At 41.1% G+C, this 20,791-nt stretch overlaps 1 protein-coding gene across 1 annotated transcript in view; it reads left to right on the plus strand.

The window, feature by feature from the left end:
- Positions 1-10,775: 10,775 nt before the first annotated feature.
- The window catches only part of emc2 (ER membrane protein complex subunit 2), a 119,382-nt gene continuing 109,366 nt past the window's right edge, over positions 10,776-20,791 (plus strand). Inside the window, exon 1 of the mRNA XM_060824232.1 lies at positions 10,776-10,866. Coding sequence (XP_060680215.1) covers positions 10,827-10,866 — 40 coding nt within the window. The 5' untranslated portion in view covers positions 10,776-10,826. The remainder of the gene's footprint in view (positions 10,867-20,791) is intronic.

Consider the following 20,791-nt stretch of genomic DNA (forward strand, 5'->3'; position numbering starts at 1 on the left):
GGATGATGATGATTTACAGTTCCTGGCAGCTTACCACAACGACTCGAATTTGATCAGACATTTTAAATGATTAGATTACTTACAGTGTGGAAACAGGCCCTTCGGCCCAACAAGTCCACACCAACCCGCCGAAGCGCAACCCACCCATACCCCCACATTACCCCTTTAGCGAACACTATGGGCAATTTGGAATGGCCAATTCACCTGACCTGCACATCTTTGGACTGTGGGAGGAAACCGGAGCACCCGGAGGAAACCCACGCAGACACAGGGAGAATGTGCAAACTCCACACAGTCAGTCGCCTGAGTCGGGAATTGAACCCCGGTCTCCGGCGCTGTGAGGCAGCAGTGCTAACCACTGTGCCACCGTGTCGCCCCAATGATTGTTCATATTAACCACTTCTGCCTATTACATTTCCAAAAAGGAAAAGACGTTTTGTTATAAGTCTCACAAAGTTTGGTTGGTTCCTTCAGTATTTTCTCTTATTAATTCGACAATAAACTTGATAGGAATACGACAACATCAAATACATTTGAGTTAGAAGGAGAGGCTGGATAGGTTGGGACTTTTCACTGGAGTATAGGAGATTGAGAGGAAACTTTACACAGGTTTCTAAAATCATGAGGGGTAATGGGTAAGGTGAATGGCAGGTTTTTTTTCCCTCAGGTGGGCGATTTCAAGACAAGGGGGCATATTTTTAAGATGAGAGGAGAAAGATTTAAAAAACAGACTGGGAATTTTTTTTGGAAAAGAGTGGCTCATGTGGAATGAACATCCAGAGGAGATGGTGGATGGGGGTACAGCTCCAACATTTAAAAGACATTTGGTTAAGTACATGAATAAGAATTCTTGGAGGGATATGGGCCAACACAGGGTAGGTGGGACAGTTACATTGGTACTATGGTCAGCATGGACTGGTTGGACTGAGATATATGTTTCCGTGCTATATGACCCAATGGCCCTATAACAAACAGGCTACATGACTCACTCTAAACATGTCTGATGATTGAATTCAAAACAAAAACTACCAGAATTTTAAAAAGAACATTCTTGAGCTATCTATTCTCAGCCTCAACTTTAAATAGAAATTTGGAGATACAAACCCCTTTCCTGAAACTTGAGCATGTAATGGTGAGATATTGAGGTGGTGCTGTCCTATCGGAGGTTGAACAAGACATTAGGATGGGGCCCGGTCAATTCTCTTTAGTGAACACAAAACCCCATGGCAATACTTTGAAGAAGAATATTGGAGTTCTCCTTGGTGAACTGCTCAACTAACATCACAAGAACATTACCTGGTCATTGTCACATGACTGTTGGTTCGATCTTGCAGTGAGCAACTTGGCAAAATTTAACTATGACTGTACTTCAAAAGATATTTCTTGGCTGCAGAGCACTTTGGACCGGTTATGAAAGTTGCTTTATCAATTCACATCAGTTTTCCCTGTCATCTTTCTATCCTTGAACAGTCCTTACTCTTTTGTATAATATAAACAGCCCAACTTCGCTTATTAATAACTGAATTCACCCATGAATTTCCTTGAAAATAAAACATTCTCGGTGCCAAAGACTATGTCCACAAAAATTTCAAGTTAAATTTGAAACTTATTTTATGAGATGATTCAAACCTCTCCTAAGTCTTCCAGGTGAAATCAAAAAAGGCACTCGTGTTAGATACCATTTGAACCCCAATGGGCTGCGTCCTCCAGACTTTGAAACTTTTTGGCAGTCAGGAGTATTTTCCAATCCCTGTTTGTAGCTGGACTGTGCCTTCCACATTAATTTGATGGGAGGTGACACTGATAAAATGAGGTAGAGTTGGATGAAATCAATAAAATTGATTTTATTGGAGAATTGCTGCTAATTAGTTAGTGATGAACCTCAATTGCTTTTGCCATTGCATCATTGCCAGACAGTTTCCCGTCACTGCTCTGAAGCTGCCTCTGGGAAAAGCACAAAGATGTGGGACAAATTGGAAACAGCAATAATGCCTCTCACTGCAATTCTCCTTGCTCTCCTGCCATTCTGCTGCACCAGACATGCTGCATCAGATAACAGTGTTTCAGAGAGATAATTCAATCAAAGGCTTTTAGCAGCATTATAAACTTTTTGAGCCTCCTTCAACTTGTGAGACTAAATTAAAGCCTGAAGAAGCCTGCCAGATATGTGTTATTCTTTATAATATATGGTAGCTTTTCCAATTACCTCTTCAGAGCTGTGCAGCAGGTAATGTACATGGCACAGAAAAAAAGAAAACAAATTAACTGCAAAGACAGATTGTAATGATGTTGGATCAACTGCATTCAGTTCGACCCATACAACATTAAAACGCCACCATTTTAAAGCTCTGCTATTTCCACTGCTGCGCTTCCAATTCTGGAACATTTTCTCCCAATACTGCAATGCAGAATTCAGAAATATCACAGTTCATCCTGAAATTTGGAATTCTGATCCTTGTTTTTCAAATTCCTTCATGGTGTCAGCTTTTCAGATCTTTGCAATCTCCTCCAGATCTTCAACCCTTCAACGTCTCTGCACTTCTCTAATTCTGTTCTCTCTTGAACATCCCCGATTTTAATCATTTCACCAATAGTGGCTATACCTTCGAGGTACTGGGATCAGGTCTGTGACCATTTTAGTGAACATCAGCAACCTTATTCAGTATAAAGTTATTTACAAGCGTCTCATAGTGGAGATCCTGAGGCAGCATATATACTCAGGTGCCAGTTCTATTTATTTACGTGCTATCATTAATTACCATAATATTGTGCTGTGGACCTCTATGAATCATGTATGAATCCCAGTGTAGTGCATTTAGTCGCGTGGGCACCATGCTGTGGAATTCTCTCTGTATAGTTATTTTCCTTTGTTTCCTAAGACAACCTTAAAACTACATATTTCACCAAACATTTGGTCATCTGAGCTAATGTCACCTTATGTGACCTTGTATTAACTTTTTCTCTGATAACGTTCCTGTGCAGCACCATGGAATGTTTTACTATATTTTTTCTAATTTCAATTTCTTCCATTTTACTTGGAATAATCAAAATGCTAGTTTTTTTCATCTTCTCATGTCAGTCAACCACTCCCCCTTCAATCACACTGAAGTTGTAAAGTTAAAAATCACACAACACCAGGTTATAGTCCAACAGGTTTAATTGGAAGCACATTAGCTTTCACAGCACTGCTCCTTCATCAGGTGATTGACAACCACCTGATAAAGGAGCGCTGCTCCGAAAGCTAATGTGCTTCCAATTAAACCTGTTAGACTATAACCTGGTGTTCTGGATTAGTGGTGCTGGAAGAGCACAGCAGTTCAGGCAGCATCCAAAAAGCAGCGAAATTGACGTTTCGGGCAAAAGCCTTTCATCAGGAATAAAGGCAGACAGCCTGAAGCGTGGAGAGATAAGCTAGAGAAGGGTGGGGGTGGGGAGAAAGTAGCATAGAGTAAAATAGGTGAGTGAGGGAGGGGATGAAGGTGATAGGTCAGGGAGGAGAGGGTGGAGTGGATAGGTGGAAAAGGAGATAGGCAGGTAGGACAAGTCTGGACAAGTCATGGGGACAGTGCTGAGCTGGACGTTTGGAACTAGGGTGAGGTGGGGGAAAGGGAAATGAGGAAACTGCTGAAGTCCACATTGATGCCCTGGGGTTGAAGTGTTCCGAGGCAGAAGATGAGGCGTTCTTCCTCCAGGCGTCTGGTGGTGAGGGAGCAGCGTTGAAGGAGGCCCAGGACCTCCATGTCCTCGGCAGAGTGGGAGGGGGAGTTGAAATGTTGGGCCACGAGGCGGTGTGGTTGATTGGTGCGGGTGTCCCGGAGATGTTCCCTAAAGCGCTCTGCTAGGAGGCGCCCAGTCTCCCCAATGTAGAGGAGACCGCATCGGGAGCAACAGATACAATAAATTATATTAGTAGATGTGCAGGTAAAACTTTGATGGATGTGGAAGGCTCCTTTAGGGCCTTGGATAGAGGTGAGGGAGGAGGTTCTGGGCGCAGGTTTAACAGTTCCTGTGGTGGCAGAGGAAGGTGCCAGGATGGGAGGATGGATTGTAGGCGGGCGTGGACCTGACCAGATAGTCACGGAGACAACGGTCTTTGCGGAAGGTGGAGAGGCGTGGGGAGGGGAATATATCCCTGGTGGTGGGGTCCGTTTGGAGGTGGTGGAAATGTCGGCGGATGATTTGGTTTATGCGAAGATTGGTAGGGTGGAAGGTGAGCCCCAGGGGCGTTCTGTCCTTGTTACGGTTGGAGGGGTGGGGTCTGAGAGTGGAGCTACAGGATGTGGACGAGATGCATTGGAGGGCATCTTTAACCACGTGGGAAGGGAAATTGCGGTCTCTAAAAGAAGGAGTCCGTCTGGTGTGTTCTGTGGTGGAACTGGTCCTCCTGGGAGCAGATACGGCCGAGGCGGAGGAATTGGGAATACAAGATGGCATTTTTGCAGGAGGTAGGGTGGGAAGAGGTTTTATAACCTGGTGTTGGGTGATGTTTAACTTTGTACACCCAGTCCAACACCAGCATCTCCAAATCCTGAATGAATTTATATCTCTCGTAACTACAGTAGTCATTTGGTCGCAAGCTTTCCTCATCTCCTTCTTCCTGGCCATCCAACAATCACCTCAGGACATTGCCTGTCACTCCAATAGAAAGAAATGTAAACATTATTGTGGCTAATTATCAAATGTATGAAACGACAATAGGTCTGAACAGTATGGATAGGAGGGATCTACTTCCCTTAACAGAGAGGTCAATATCCTGGGCAAGATGAGAAAAAAGTGAATGGCAGAAGGACTTAAAGGAAGGTGAGGAGATAGCTTTTGACAGAGAGGGTGGTGGTTGTGTGGAACCCTCTGCCTGAAAGGGTTGCAGAGGTAGATATCCTCAATACATTTTTAAAAATGCTTGAATACACCATTGAAAGAAACAGCCACACAATGCTACAGGTTAAGTAGAATAGGTTGGATCATTGCTTCTGGGCCAAAATGGACACACTGAGCTAAATAGCCCCTTTTGCTCTTTGTTTTGGAAAGTGTTTGTCTCTGTATTAGAAGTCATTTTGTCCTTGTCAATAAGGATGTGTCTTTCATTTATTTGTGGTGCCAGTACTGTCATTATATCAGCCACTGGCATTAACCAGCACACATATGGCCAGACAGACGGATAATCAGCTAAAAAGTAGACTTCTGCTCTTCCCTTTATTTAACATCAAATAGTCTGCATCTGTGTATGGGAACATTCATTGTATCTTCATTATACCCTTTATATCTCTGACAGACCTAATGCACCATACCACCCCCACTACCCCACATTCCTTCTACTCAATCAATCACTTTTTCAAATGTCTCAACAAGATTTCTTGAATAAATTAACTTGAACAAATCCATGTTACATTTCCTTGGACAAATGCATTGACTTTTAAATACTCAGAATTTTATCTTGCATTAGTTGTTTCTAAAGTTCTATCAAAACAGACGTTCAACCATTTGGTCAGTGGTTACTCAGTTTACCTTTCCCTTATTTCATGGCCCAGTGGTTTATTCACCTTGAGTTCTGATAAATCCTGTTCAAAAATCAATTTCCATTTCCAGTGTTACTTCAAATCCTACTATTGTGCACTTACATTCTCACACTAGAAAACTTTTGTCATGAATTTCTAGCGGAGAAATTATTCAATTGAACTGAGACCAGACAAGCACGGATCAGGTGAAATTGACAAGTTATTTATTACAAGCAATATTGCTGGAAGAGAAATTGACTAGGCTGACACAGAACTGACAGTCTGTACAGGTAGATCAAGGCTTCTCTTCCCTTTAAGGGGTACAGTAATATGGTGTGAATTACAGTCCAATCAAGAGTAAAACATAATCAATGGGAGGACAATCAGCCGTCCGGTAGCAACAATCAGTCCATGATTGAGTTTGGTGCTAATGTCTCTCATCCTGGCATCAATAGGTTTCCATTGTGGTTAGTCCACAAGCAAGCTACCTTGGTGCCTTTCAGTCTGCGCACCCTCTGTGGAGTTTCAGTATGTGTGAGGAGCGAGGCTGCCCTTAGGGCTTCGGGAGAGGTTGTGCTTATTGGAGGCTCGGAAGTCTATTATCAGGCTGTCTTGGCATGTGTATTCTCCAGTCTGGAAAGGCTTGAGTCATCTCCGGTTTGCTGTCTAGTGTCTTCATTAGCCTGTTTGGTCAAGGCTGAGGCACTCTGGGTAGTTTCTGTTGTGGCTTAGGCAGACATGGTTCCTTATGCTCTCTGTGGCCATGCTGAAGGTGGACAGGGTAGCAGATTTTCTTCCACAATTTCCATTGTCAACATATTTCATCACAAATGACCATACTGTATATTTTATACATTATCTGTCGGTTTCTTTCCATGTTGTTTTTAACCCTTCTAATCTCATTGGTCCCTGAAACGTTTGGTATTCATAGTTAAAGGTGTCCCAAAGTTCTCCACAATCAAACATGTTCATCTGAAAATTATAACATAGGAAAAACGATTCTCTATTATGCACAAAAACCTCACAGACAGTAATGCAATACTGACCTGACAATCCGTCTTGTAGTTAATGGCTGAGGGTTAAATGTTGGCTAAGACACCAGAGAGAGATTCCCTGCTCTTCCTTGAATATTAATATTGAATATTTTCTATCCAACTGAAAGGCTGTCAATTTACCATAGAATTCTTAGCATGGAAACAGGCCATTTGGCCCAACAAGCCCACACTGATCCTCCAAAGAGTATCCAACCCCAACCCTAAAACCCTGCATTTCCTATAATGTATGAACCTACATAGCCTTGAACACAATGGGCAATTAGCGTAGCCAATCCACCATCTGAAAACCAACACTTTTAAAACTGCAATAATCCCTCAGTATTGATTGTCCAGGAATGCAGTCCTCCCACTGTCATTTGACAGTGCACCACTTCGTAAATACTCCCTTAGTGCTAACCCTGTGATGGTGAAGCACTCCTTCAGTATTGACCCGCTTACCATGCAGCACTATTGACACTGATCTTTGACTACTGACCCTCTGACAGTGCAGCGTTCCCTCATACTGGCCCTCCAACAGTGGAGCACTTTCTCAGTGTTGACCCTCTGACAGTGCAGCACTCCCTTGTTTTATACTGAATGCTTCTAATATTAGTGTATGATGCGGCAGCATTACCTCAGTTACTTAACTTGTGGCTGGTCAGTAATTTCAATTGGCCAACTTGACTCTTAAATGTCATCAATAAAATAAACTAAGATTTGATAAATGAACAGAATTGTAGAATGTATAAAACAGAAAGAGGCCAATATTGCTGCGCTAATAAATAAATTACGTACACTTCTCTTTCTGAAGTTCAGTATGAAGAAATTAGTTTTTCACAAGAGGAAAAGTGCAACTCTTTTTCTTTCACTCTTTTTGTTGGCAAAACAAGTGCAGCAGAATTCTCCTTGATGCCCTGACCAATAAATTTGACTAAAACAGATTATTTAGTCATTATCACAGTTTATGTAAATTGGTTGTCGGGTTTCTTGCATTACAACAGTGACTACCCTCCAAAACTACTTCACTGACGAAAGCATTTGGGAAATCCTAAGGTTGTGAAGGATATTGTGTAAATGCAAGTCTTTCTTCATCTCTGAAACATGGGGTTTGGCTTTAATTTCAGACTCCCAGATGTCTTGAGGACAATAATTATACATGTGGTCAGAAATTAAATCTTTCCAAAACATTTCCATTCCATAATCATGAAGCTGGTGTTTGATGTCAACTGTACAATCTTTAGATTGGTTGTTAATTTTAAAGTGTGTCTTTGAAACTCATTAATTCCAGCTTCTGTGAAAAATTTAAATTCATTCTAAATGAAAGGGATGGTCTGGACAAGTTTCACACTATTTTGTTTCTTCTCTTTTTTTTGAGATTAGTGGATGTCATTGGAGGTCCCATGTTACTCTGTAGAAAATTAAATACTTCTTTAATTGTAATCATATTGTGATCTAGGAAAGACAGCAGTCAAGTTGTGCCTGGCAAGTTCAGACAAATAGCATATTGCTGCTGACCAGACCATTGGTTATCCATGATCTTGATCTATGGATGAGTATTGACCAGGACACTGGCAAGAAATTCCCTGCTTTTCTTTGTACAGTGTTGTAGAATCTTTTAAATTAACCTGAAGGGGTCATTCGGAGACTTGGTTTAATGTCCCATTGGAGCAACAGCACCTCTAACAGTGCAGAACTCCCTCACTACTGCACTGGGAATGTCAGCCTGGTTTCTGTTCTGCAGTCTTTGGCATGGGACTGTAATTTAATTGGTTTATTATATTTTTTTCATGCCTTTGCATACAACACCCTTTGTGCATGAACTGCAGAAAACTTGCATGCAGGTACAGCAGGTAATAAGGAAGACAAATAGAATTTTTGGCATTTGTTGTTACAGAAATAGAGTATAAAAGTAGGCAAGTGTTGCTGCAAGTGTACAGCATGTTAGTGAGACTGCACCTAAAGTATTGCACACAGTTTTGATTCCCTTACTTGAGGAGGGACATTGTTGCATTGAAGGCAATTCAGAGGAGATTCACTGGATTGATTCCAGAGATGAGGGCTTTGTCTTATGAAGAGAAATTGAGCAATTTAGGCCTATAAACTCTTGAGTTCATAACAGTGAGAAGAGATCTAATTGAAGTGCAATGTATACTAAAAGGGATTGACAAGGTAGGTATAGAGAGGATGTTTCTTCTCATATGACAATCCAGAACAAGAGGTGATAGTTTTTGGATAAGGGATGGCAAATTTAAAACAGAGATGAAGAGAACTTACTTTCCTCAAAGTGTCACGATCTGTGGAATTCACTAACCCAGAGCATGGCAGATGCCGGAATAGTGAGTAAATTTAAGGAGGAGGTAAAGAGATTTTTAATTATTAATGGATTGGAGGATCATGGAGAGTGAGGATGAAAGTAGAGTTGAGGTTGAGATAAAATCAGCAATGATTCTGTTTAACGATGGAGCAGGTTCAAGGGGTTAAATTGCTCACTCCTGCTCCTAATTCTTTATGCTTTTTTGACCAAGCTCTTTTTAATACCTACTTCTTTGGCTTGATGTCAATTTTAGACTGTTAATTGTTTTTGGAAAATTTTAGAATATTTAATACAGTCTCCAAAGAAAGGTCATACTTGAAATGTTAATTCTGTTTCTCTCGCCACAGATAATGCTAGACCCACTGAGTTTCTTCAGCACTTTCAATTATTTACTGCATAAGCTTCATGTGTATAGGTCTCTGTGTGAAGTGGCCAACCAGTATGAAGTCGGCCCAAAGTGAAATTTAAAATTTTAATTATTCACTGTGGCAACAAAAACAAAAAAAGCAGAGTATTTTGTAAAGGGTAAGAGATTGTTAAGAGTTGATATCCAAAATGGAACTGTGTATGTTGCTCATAAGTCACTGAAAACTAACATGCTGTATAGCAAAGAGTAATATGTTACTACAGCTGTACAGAGTTTTGGTGAAACCATACCTGGAGTATTGTGTGCAGTTTTGGTCTCCTTACTTTCCATTCAGGAAGCACAACAAAGATTCAACAGACTGATCCCTGGGATGGAATGATTGTCTATAAAGAGACTCATGATTTGTTGTGGTTCTGTTCGCCGAGCTGGGAGTTTTTCCGCATCCATGAACATCCCGCATCCATGAACACCAACTAGCCATGAAACGACACGACCAGCTATCCTTGGTAGCCATACACTCAGATGACAAACAACATGAATTCGATTGGGACAACACCACTATTATAGGGTAAGCCAAACAGAGAACAGCCAGGGAATTCCTAGAGGCATGGCACTCATCCACAAATTCTATCAACAGACGCATCGACCTAGACCCTATATACCGGCCACTGCAGCGGACAGCAACCGACAACCAGAAGCAGCAGATTCAAACCAGTATAAATGCCGGAGGAATCAGCACAGAAGCACTTCACAGGAGGCTCCCAAGCACTGAGGATGTCACCTAAAAAGGGGACGGAACGTTTGCAACAAAAACTCCCAGCTCGGCGAACAGAACCACAACAACGAGCACCCGAGCTACAAATCTTCTCACAAACTTTAGACTCATGATTTAGAGACGCCATTGTTGGACTGGGGTGTACCAAGTTAAAAATGATGAAGCAGCAGTGGTCCAAAAGCTAGTGCTTCCAAATAAACCTGTTGGACTATAACCTGGTGTTGTGTGATTTTTAACTTTATAAAGAGACTGGCTCTGTATTCTATAGAGTTTTGACTGAGGATTATCTGATTAAAACATAAAAAAAAGTTTAAGCATGAAAGAGACGCATACGGTAAGGGAGGTCTCCCCCAGTTGGATAGTCAAAAGTGTAAGTTGGTCATTTAGGCCAGAGATAAGGAGGAATTTCTTGAAGCTTTGTAAATCTTGATATCAGAGGACTTGAGGATCACTCATGGAGTACCTCCAAACAGATTGATAGATATTAAAGATATCAAAGGAATGTGGAGATACTGAAGGGAAGTAAAGTTGAGGCAGATCACCAGCCCTGTAACTGAAACAACAAGCAGATTCATGACCACATTCAGGTGAGATGGGCTGAGCTGCCAGTGACAATGTCACATGGTATGATTGTTGACATCACTATCGGCCAACTGCACCAATCAACTGCAGGTTTTGTGATACCTTGTCTGTCACTCACACGAAGACCCCGCCCCTGGCCCCGCCCCCGCCCAGGCGGATTGCGCAGTCTGGTCCAGCCTGGTCTCCTCTGATTGTACGGGGCCTGGTGGGCGTGTCCATGACGTAACAGACGGGGGGGTCAGCTGACCGTGGAGTCAAGATGGCGTCTGTGGCTGAGATGTACGATGTGACTTGGGAGGGTGAGTGGGCGGCCTGCGGGCAATGGAGCAAGTGGATCGTGGTGATCCGACATCCAGACCTGGGTTTGGGAGGCCTTTCGCTTGAGTGGAGGGAGAACTTCCCGGGTGTTGGTTAGAGGAGTCGGATTGAGTGGGGAAGGGGGCATGGAGTGTGTGTAACGTTAAGCTGGAAGTATGATACCGCTGGGAAACAGGCACACAGGTCCGATGCGAAGAGACTGAGGGGAGAAAAATACTGCAGATATTGGGAGTCTGACTTGAAAGCAGTAAATACCAAAGTCCAGGAATTAGACAATATCTGTGTTCGTCCCATTCTGTTGTTGTGCTTCTTTTTCCATAGATATGTGGGTATTGGCGAAGAGATTAGCTGCTTGTAAATGACAACTCCAAGTAGGAATTGGGCAAGGGCTGTAAAGACCGAAAAATGGTATTCCGATAGCCTGCGGGATTAAGACCTCTGATTGGATGATCAGAGGGTGTAAACTTAATCAATTTGTGCACTTAGGTTTTAAACATCAACTCTAATTAATCGAACGATTTGGTGATGGGTTGTGAGGTAGATTTTTTCTCTTTATATTAGCCTTGTTGACCATTCTGTTGTGGCATTTAAGTTTAAGAAGTTTATTTTGCATAAAAGCTTCTTCCTTCAGTTGACAATATAAATAACAGTAGGGATGCACCAGTAGGCCCTCAATTGCTCAAATTCCATGCAGTTATGGCTAATACTTTGCCTTAATCTTCCTTTCTTGTCTGCTCCCTGTTTCCCTCAATTATGCTACCAAATAACTGCCTAGCTTTAAAAATTATCTATCCATGAAATGCTTATAAGACCATAACAAACAGTAATCCCTTGAGCCTATTCTCCTACTCGATAGGAACATGGCTGATTTGATGTTTCTTAGGTCTACTTTCCTGCCTTTTACCTGTAACTTTGATTTTCCCCTACTGATCAAGAGCCTCTTTATCTCAGCCTTAAATATACACAAAGACTCTGTACCTGCTGCTCTCTCAGCAAGGAGTTCTAAAGCATTCAACCCTCTGAGAAGAAAATGCTCCTTATGTCAGCTTTAAATTGGCACTTCTTTATTTTGAGACCACCTTCTCTAGTCCGAGATACTTTCATCCTCTCACCGTTTGCTTTATGAAGCCTCTTTAATATTCTATGTGTTTCAATAAGATCACCTCATTCTTCTAAATTTGTGAGCGAGTCCAAACCTGTTTGGCTTTTCTTAATAAGACTGTCCTTCCATTGAACCATCTCAAATGAGAGGACTAAAACTGCTCCAAATATGGTCTAACTTTGGACGGTTGTAGTTAGACTTCTCTACTCTTGTATTTTTGAGAGGTACCTTGTTGAATGCCTTCTGGAAATCCAGATGCAACTTATCTACTGGTTCCACTCTATCCATTCTAGTTGAAGCTTCCTCAAAAAGTCTGTTTGATTAATTTATGATCTTCCAAATGTTCTCCTGGTACTTCCCTAATTAACTGATTCCAACATTTTTCAAATAATAGATAGGCTAATTGGCCTTTAGTTACCTATTTCTTGGCTCCATCTCTTTTTGAATAGGGGTCTCTCATTGACAGCTTTTGAATCCTCTGGTACTTCTCCAGAATCTAAGGATTTGTGGAAAATTACAACCAAAGCATCCAACATCTTTGTAGCTAACACGTTTAGAGTCATGAATTTCAAACATTTAATGCCTTGAATGAAGAAAACCCTATATTCACTTATTTTGATCCTAAGTGGCCTCCCAAGTGGCACTGTTCTTGGAATACAAAACAGCAGTCACATTGTTAACTGTTTTAATCCTGGGGTAAAGAGAAAACGTGGTTGAGTCATCTGGTAAGCTTGTCCACTATTTGAACCATAATATTAGGGGTGATGCACAGTTGATAATGAGCAGTTTATTTAAGTTATGATTTTGAGGGATAAGTATTGACTCAGAGCATGATTTACTAGAGTGGGTTATTTTCTAGCCATCCAAATGGGGCCTTCACTTAATGTTTTATCTGAAAGATGTTAATCTGTTAATGCAGCATTCTATCAGTGCTGCATTGGAGTGTCAACCTTGATTTTATGCACAAGTGGCTTGATTGCAACATCTCCCTTGATAAACCGTGTCATAACCATATGATTAATACAGTTGCTGAATGAGCAGAGTTGCTGCTGCTCGGTGTACTCAAAATAAGTATTTCTAACATGGAATATTGCAAAAGGCTGGTTACAAATACAACTACAGATGCTCAGATTTGCGATCCCAATGCGTGAACCAAGCTGACAATGGGAGGTTTGACTGAGTTATTAGTTATGGTGTATATCGTCCTCATTTCTGCAGATTAGTTGTGCTAACAATCCAATACACTGTGCTGTGGAAATAATGCCAGAACAGTATAGTGTTTGGTGTGAAATTTTGGAATAAATTATGATTACACCTGCTTAGTGTGCAGTGGGAGTGATGAGAACATCACATTGTTGTGTTGATTTGAAGATGACTTCATTTTGAATATGTCATTGTGTAACTGACATTAACTGGCAAGTCCCTTGCTGACTGCTCTTTTTGCTTAAAAGAGGATTGTAGTTACTGATATTTGTACCGTGGATGGTATGCCATCATCTTAGTGAAAGCAAAATCAGTCTGTAGAAATAAATATATTCCTGTGCAACCTGAAAAGCCTTAACTTGATAAGTGCTAGTATGTCTGGAATTATTTCTGCTGTCCCTTTCTACACATGTCATAGACTGCTGTGTTTCAAGACCTCACCAGTGATATCAATACTTAAGGAGCTGATTTAATGGAATACAGCATCAAGTAACTGTAATTCGTCAGGATGCCTGCAAAAAAAAATCTCTAATTTGTTCTCAAGGTTGGTTCTTCAAAAGGGCATATTTAAGGATGTCAGACATGGGTACTGCAGTCACATAGGCATTATCTCAAATCCATCAATGGCCAAAGCAGTTGGTGATGAGCTGCTTGGAATAGTTGGATAAAAGTGTCTCACTAGGCCAGTTGGAGTCTGTTAAAATGTAAAATGTCCACCAGACTTGACCAGGATAGCAGGACCTTGCATTCAGTGTGATAGAGAATGTAAGCAAGTGAAAGCTTTTAAGGCTCACACCATCTCCGAGGGACATGAGGAAGGTGCAAGCCTCTGACCCCCACCATTAGACTTTCATTGAGCTTGTGAATGGTGGATTAAGGGCGATGTAAGTGATTGTTGAGAGATTGAGCAGATAATTTTCAGAGGAGGAAGAGTTGAAAATGAAAGGATGGTGATGATTGTTGTTTGAAAGATGAGAGGTTATGGATGTGATGGGAGTGAGTGGTTTGGAGGTGCAATCAGATAAAATGACCGATACTTGATTAAAATAGAAAGCAGAAACTAACGAATGCAGCTATCTTCAGACTCAGATGATGTCAGGAACTTGTGTCTGCCCAGGGGACTGGGTTCATTTTAGTAGGAGGTGTTGTAAAGTGAAAGCGCCATTATCATCATAACATCACCCCACACACTACCTGGGTGGTTGAGGGGATTTCCTGGCTGTTCTCTTGACCAGTGTCCCATCTGCAAGTTAAACTTTTCAAACATGAGCAGGAAGAACAGACAAAGAAGCAGAAAGTATTGGAGAAATGGTAGACACACAGCAATTGCATATATTTATGTTATATTTTTAAACACCACAGAACCAATTATCAAACCAAATTTGACACCAGCTATATGAGATATTCAGACAGATAGCCAAAAGCTTGGTCAATGAAGTTGATTTCAAGGAGAGCCTTAAATGAGTAAAATAGAGAAGTGTAGCAAGAGTATCCCAGAGTAACCTTTGTGACTGAGACACAGACATTGGTGGAACAGATAAAATTTACCAAGCTGCTAGAAATCAAGAGCCCAAGATATACTGTTGGGTTGGAGGCAATTATATAGATAAGGATGAGACCAGGTAATGATTTGAAAACGGACAAAATTTTGAAAAGCAAGGCATTTCTGGATCAAGAGTCAGTGTAGGTCACCAAGTATGGTTGATGTATGAACAAGACTTGGTTCAAATTCAGGTGATTTTTGAAATTTACACAGCAATGGAAAGACAGTAGATATCATATCTTGACTAAGTACAGTATGATAAGAGATCTCCCAGACTACACTTGTAAAACATAAAAAATCCAGTTTTGCAGTGAGAAGTCACAAAAGTTACTAATCCCAGTTTTTGATTAATCCAGCCACAGTTCCATGGAATAACCTCTCCTCTCAGAGGACTGTCATTTGCCTTTGCTTTGCTGCCAGACATTTTGTCCTTGCATAAGTTTTTAGAGGAAAAAGTGAGATCTGCAGATGCTGGAGATCAAAGCTGAAAAATGTGTTGCTGGAAAAGCACAGCAGGTCAGGCAGCATCCAAGGTGCAGGAGAATCAACTTTTTGGGCATATGCCCTTCTGAAGAAATGTCGATTCTCCTGTTCCTTGGATGCTGCCTGACCTGCGCTTTTCCAGCAATAAGTTTTTAGAAACAAGATGACCAATTCTATTAATATGATTTTTCGGGCTCTTTGAGCTATTGAATTAGTCACACTCACCTGGGCTTTCCCGATAGATTTTTAAATGTTTCCCCTTCAAGTATTTATCTAATTCTCTCTTTGAAAGTTACTATTGAATGTGCTTCCACCTCTCTTTCAGTTGGTACATTCCAGGTCTCAATCTGCTGCAAAAGAAGAAATTCCCAACTTGCATTACTTTGTGTCTCCCTGTATGTGCTTGTGTTAATCATTTCCAGGACACATGCTGTCACCACCAAGACCAGCATCCACTGTCCATTTCTAATTTCTCTTGAGAACATTTCCTTGAACCACTGCAGTCTGTGTGATGTAAATCTGCATAGAGTGCTGTTAATGCAAGATTGTTACAAAGATGTAATGAAATTCAGGGAGATTTTAATCTATATATAAACTGGAAAAGATGGACAGAAGTAGCCTAAAAATAATGTTTTCAGGCTAGATTTTTCTTAGATTAGCAACTTCTGATGCCAGCCAGAAAGCAGAGTATACTAGACTTGGTATTATGAACATGACAGGATTAATTAATAACCTCAGTGAAAGTGCCCTTAGATAGCAACAATTAAAGTATGATTGAGGTTTAAATTCAATTTGAGGAACAGAAGAATAGGTCCAACATGATATTTTAATTCTAAATAAGAGCAATTATGAGGACATGAAAGCAGAGATAGCTAAAGTAACCTCGCAAACAAGATTGAGATATTTCAGTGAGAAGCAGTGGAAGGTATTTATGGGAATATTTCAGAATAGATGCATTCTAACAAGAAAGAAAAAGTCCAAGGGGAAGACCCACTATCTGTGATTAAAATCAAGTGTTATATTTAGTTTGTATTATCTTTAATTAAAAGATAAAATATAGCTACGTCAAGATTGACAGCAGGCAACAAGATTGGAGAGAATATACAATAAAACAAAGAATGACTAAAAGATTAATAAGGTGGGGAAAAATTAGACTGAGAGAAAGCCAGTGGTATGTCTGGAAATGAAAGGGAGTGAAGAACTCAAAATTGCAATCACCAGGGAAGTGGTACCTGATCAAACTGTTGGACCAGAGGGCTGTCTAGACCCAAGCCCTGAAGGATCTCCTGATCTGGTTTGAAGAGAAATGACAAGTCAGATAGTTGATGCATTGGTTTTAATTTTCCAGAATTCCTTATTTTTGGAAAGTTCCAGTGGATTGGAATATAATAAATAATGATTTTGTTCGAAAACATCAGAGACAGAAGCAAGAAAACACAGGCCAGTGACTTTAACATCTGTTAGAAGGAAAATGTTAGAAGCTATCGTTACAGATCTTACAGCAGGGCAGAAAAGATCAAGGTAATCAGGGAGAGTCAGCATGGTTTTGTGAAAGGGAAATCATGTTTAATTAATTTTTGGAATCTTGGATGAAGTAATTTGTTCCATGGATAAAAGGGAACTGATGGATGTACTGTACTTGTATTTCCAGAAAACATTTGTTGAGTTGTCACTTCAAATGTTATTGTGGAAAGTGAGCGATCATGGTGTAGAGAGAAGATTGACTATCTAACAAGAAACAGAGTATCTATAAGTGGGTCATGAAGTCATAGAGTCAGAGGTGTACAGCGCGGAAATAGACCCTTTGGTCCAATTCATCCATGCTGACCAGATATCCTAATCTAGTCCCATTTGCCAGCACTTGGCCCATATCCCTCTAAACTCTTCTGATTCATATACCCATCCAGCTGCCTTTTAAATGCTACAATTGTACCTACCTCCACCATATCCTCTGGCACCTCATTCCATATACGCACCACCTTCTGCATGAAAATGTTGCCTTTTGGATCCCTTTTAAATATTTCCCCTCTCACCCTAAACCTATGCCCTCTAATTCTGGACCCTCCTACCCCAATGAAAACACTTTGCCTATTTACCCTATCCATGCCCCTCGTGATTTTATCAACCTCTATAAGGTGACCCCTCAGCCGCCGACCCCTCTCCTAGCCAGCCTCCCTATAATTCAAATCCTGCAACCCTGGCAACATCCTTGTAAATCTTTTCTGAACCCTTTCAAGTTTTACAACATCTTTCCAATACAAAGGAGACCAGAATTGCACACACAATTCTAAAAGTGGCCTAACCAGTCTCCTGTACAGCTGCAACATGACCTCCCAATTCCGATACTCAATGCTCTGACCAATGAAGGAAAGCATACCAAAAGCCGCCTTCACTACCCTATCTACCTGCGAATCCACTTTCAGGGAACTATGAACCTGCACTCCAAGGTCTTTGTTCAGCAACACTTGCCAGGACTTTAAGTGTACAAGTCATACTCTGATTTGCTTTTCCAAAATGCTGTACCTCGCATTTATCTAAATTAAACTCCATCTGCAACTCCTCAACCCATTAGCCCATCTGATCAAGATCCCGTTGTCCTCTGATGTCACCACCTTCGCTGTCCACTATACCTCCAATTTTGGTGTTGTTATCTGCAAACTTACTTACTACACTTCCTATCCAAATCATTTATATAAATGGCCAAAAGCAGTGGACTCAACACTGATCCTTGTGGCATGCCACTGGTCACAGGCCTCCAGTCTGAAAAGCAACCCTTCAGCATCACCTCCTTCTACCTTTGAGTCAGTTTTGTATCCAAATGGCAAGTTCTCCCTGTATTCCATGAGAGCCAACCTTGCTAAACAGTCTACCATGAGGAACCTTGTCGAATGCCTTACTGAAGTCCACATAGGTCACGAGCACTGCTCTGCCCTCATCAATCCTCTTGGTTACTTCTTAAAAAACTCTATCAAGTTTGTGAGACATGATTTCCCATGCACAAAGCCATGTTGACTATCCCTAATCAGTCCTTGCCTTTCCAAATACATTTAAAGTCCTGTTCCTCAGGATTCTCTCCAACATGTTTCCCCCCACCAATGTCAGGCTCACCGGCCTATAGTTCCCTGGCTTTTCCTTACCACCTTTCTTAAATATTGGCACCACATTAGCCAACCTCCAGTCTTCCAGCACCTCACCTGTGACTATCGATGATACAAATATCTCAGCAAGGGGCCCAGGAATCACTTCTTTAGCTTCCCACAGAGTTCTCGGGCATTGATTAGGTGCTGGAGATTTATCCACCTTGATTCATTTTAAAACATCCAGCCCACCACCTCTTTCATATGGACATTTATCAAGATGTCACCATCTATTTTCCCACTTTCTATATCTTCCATGTCCTTCACAGTAAACATTGTTGCAAATTACTCGTTTCGTATCTCCCCCGTCTCCTGCATTCTATGTCGGCTGCCTTTATGTTCTTTGAGCGGCCCTATTCTCTCCCTAGTTACCCTTTTGACCATAATATATTTATAGAATCCCTTTGGATTCTCCTTCAGCCTATTTGCCAAATTAGCTTTCCCTCTTAAGTATCCTCAGATTGCCCTTATAGTCTAAGGATTCATTTGATCTCTGCTGTTTATACCTAATGTGTGCTTCCTTCTTTTAAACCAAAACATCAATTTCTCTAATCATCCAGCATTCACCTACGAGTCTTGCCTTTCACCCTAACAGGAATACACTGTCTCTGGATTTCCGTTATTTCATTATTGAAGGCTTCTCATTTTCCAGCTATGCCTTTACTGGCTAACATCTGCCCCCAATCAATTTTTCAAAGTTCTTGCCTAATACTGTCAAGATTGGCCTTCCAATTTAGAACTTCTGGTCTATCTATTGTCATCCCATTTCCCCCTTCAGTCAAAGCAAAACACTCAGAGATACAGAGTAGTTTTACCTCCTTCATTTTTGTTCCAGGCCCTGGAGGGAGAGAGACTGATCACCTATGTGCACAGGGACATGAGTTCGCAATCTTCTCTGGAATAACAATTTCTCAGTGAATTATATAGTCATTTTACAAGGAGGAGCATCCAGATAAGGCAACATACATATTGATTGGGTGATTGCTACAATCAACAAGCATGAACATTTGAAGATTATATCATCTGCTGTTACACAATAAATGATCTTAATCTTTTTAAATGGTATCACATAATGAATACATTTCACATTGTTAACTGATGTTACATACTGAATGCAACCTCATATTGTTAAACAGCTCTACATAATGAATGCTTTTACACCTTGTTAACCCATTACCCTTGCCTTCAGTACCCTATTGTTAACTGTAAGTTGGTATCTGGTCTGAGTCATGCTCAGCTGAACTTCTTGTTTCACAAAACTCAGAGCTTAACTCTTTCCATGCTAGCTTATACCCTTTACATGTTCTCATATCCTTTTCCATCACTATTTTAAAACTAATAGAATTATGGTCGCTGGCCCCAAAATGTTCCCTCACTGACACCTCAGTCACCTGCCCTGCCTTATGGCCAAGTTTTGCACCTTCTCCAGGTACATCCACATTCCGAATCACACAAGTTTCTGATGCACACTTAACAAATTCCTCTCCATCTAAATCCTTAACACTTTGGCAGTCCCAGTCTATGTTTGGAAATTAAAATCTCTTATCATAACCACCCTATTATTCTTACAGATAACTGAGATCTCCTAGTTTCTGAATTTCCTGCTGACATGGGGGTCTACAATACAATCCAAATACGATGATGGTCACTCTTATTTGTCAGTTCCACCCAAATAACTTTCTTCAATGTATTCCCAGGAATATGCTCCCTAAGTACAGCTGTAATGTAATCCCTCATGAAAAAATGCCACCCCACCCTTCCACACCCCCTTTCTAGCCTTCCTAAAGCGTTTTTATCCTGGAAGTTGCAAGTCCTGTCCTTCCCTGAGCTCTATTACTGTAATTGCTATGATATCCCAGTTCCATGTTCCTAACCATGCCCTGAGTTCATCTGCCTTCCCTGTTTGGTTTCCTGAATTGAAATAAATGCAGTTTAGTTTATCAGTCCAACCTTGTTCTCTGCTTTGTTCTTGCCTGCCCTGACTGTTTGACTCGCTCCTTTTCCCAACACAACCAGTCTCAGATTGATCTCTTTCCTCACTATTTCCTTGGTGTCCCCTCCCCCCGGCCACAATTGCTAGTTTAAATCCTCCTCCACAGCTCAAGCAAACCTCCCTGCCAGCATATTAGCCCCCTTCCAATTCTGGTGCAATCCATCCTTCTTGTGCAGGTTACTTCTACCCCAGAAGAGATTCCAATGATCCAAAAATGTGAACCTTCTCCCCTCACCAGCTCCACAGCCAGACATTCATCTGCTCTATCCTCTTGTTCCTATCCTTACTAGCTTGTAGCACCAGAGTAATCCAGATATTACTACCCTCGAGGGCACATTTTTTAAAATTCCTGCCTAACTACTTGTATTCTCCCTTCAGAATCTCATCCTTTTCCGTTCATATGTCATTAGTTCCAATGTGTACAATGACCTCCTGCTAGTTCCTC

The sequence above is a fragment of the Hemiscyllium ocellatum genome, chromosome 4 (genome assembly GCF_020745735.1).
Source record: "Hemiscyllium ocellatum isolate sHemOce1 chromosome 4, sHemOce1.pat.X.cur, whole genome shotgun sequence".
NCBI lineage: Eukaryota > Metazoa > Chordata > Chondrichthyes > Orectolobiformes > Hemiscylliidae > Hemiscyllium > Hemiscyllium ocellatum.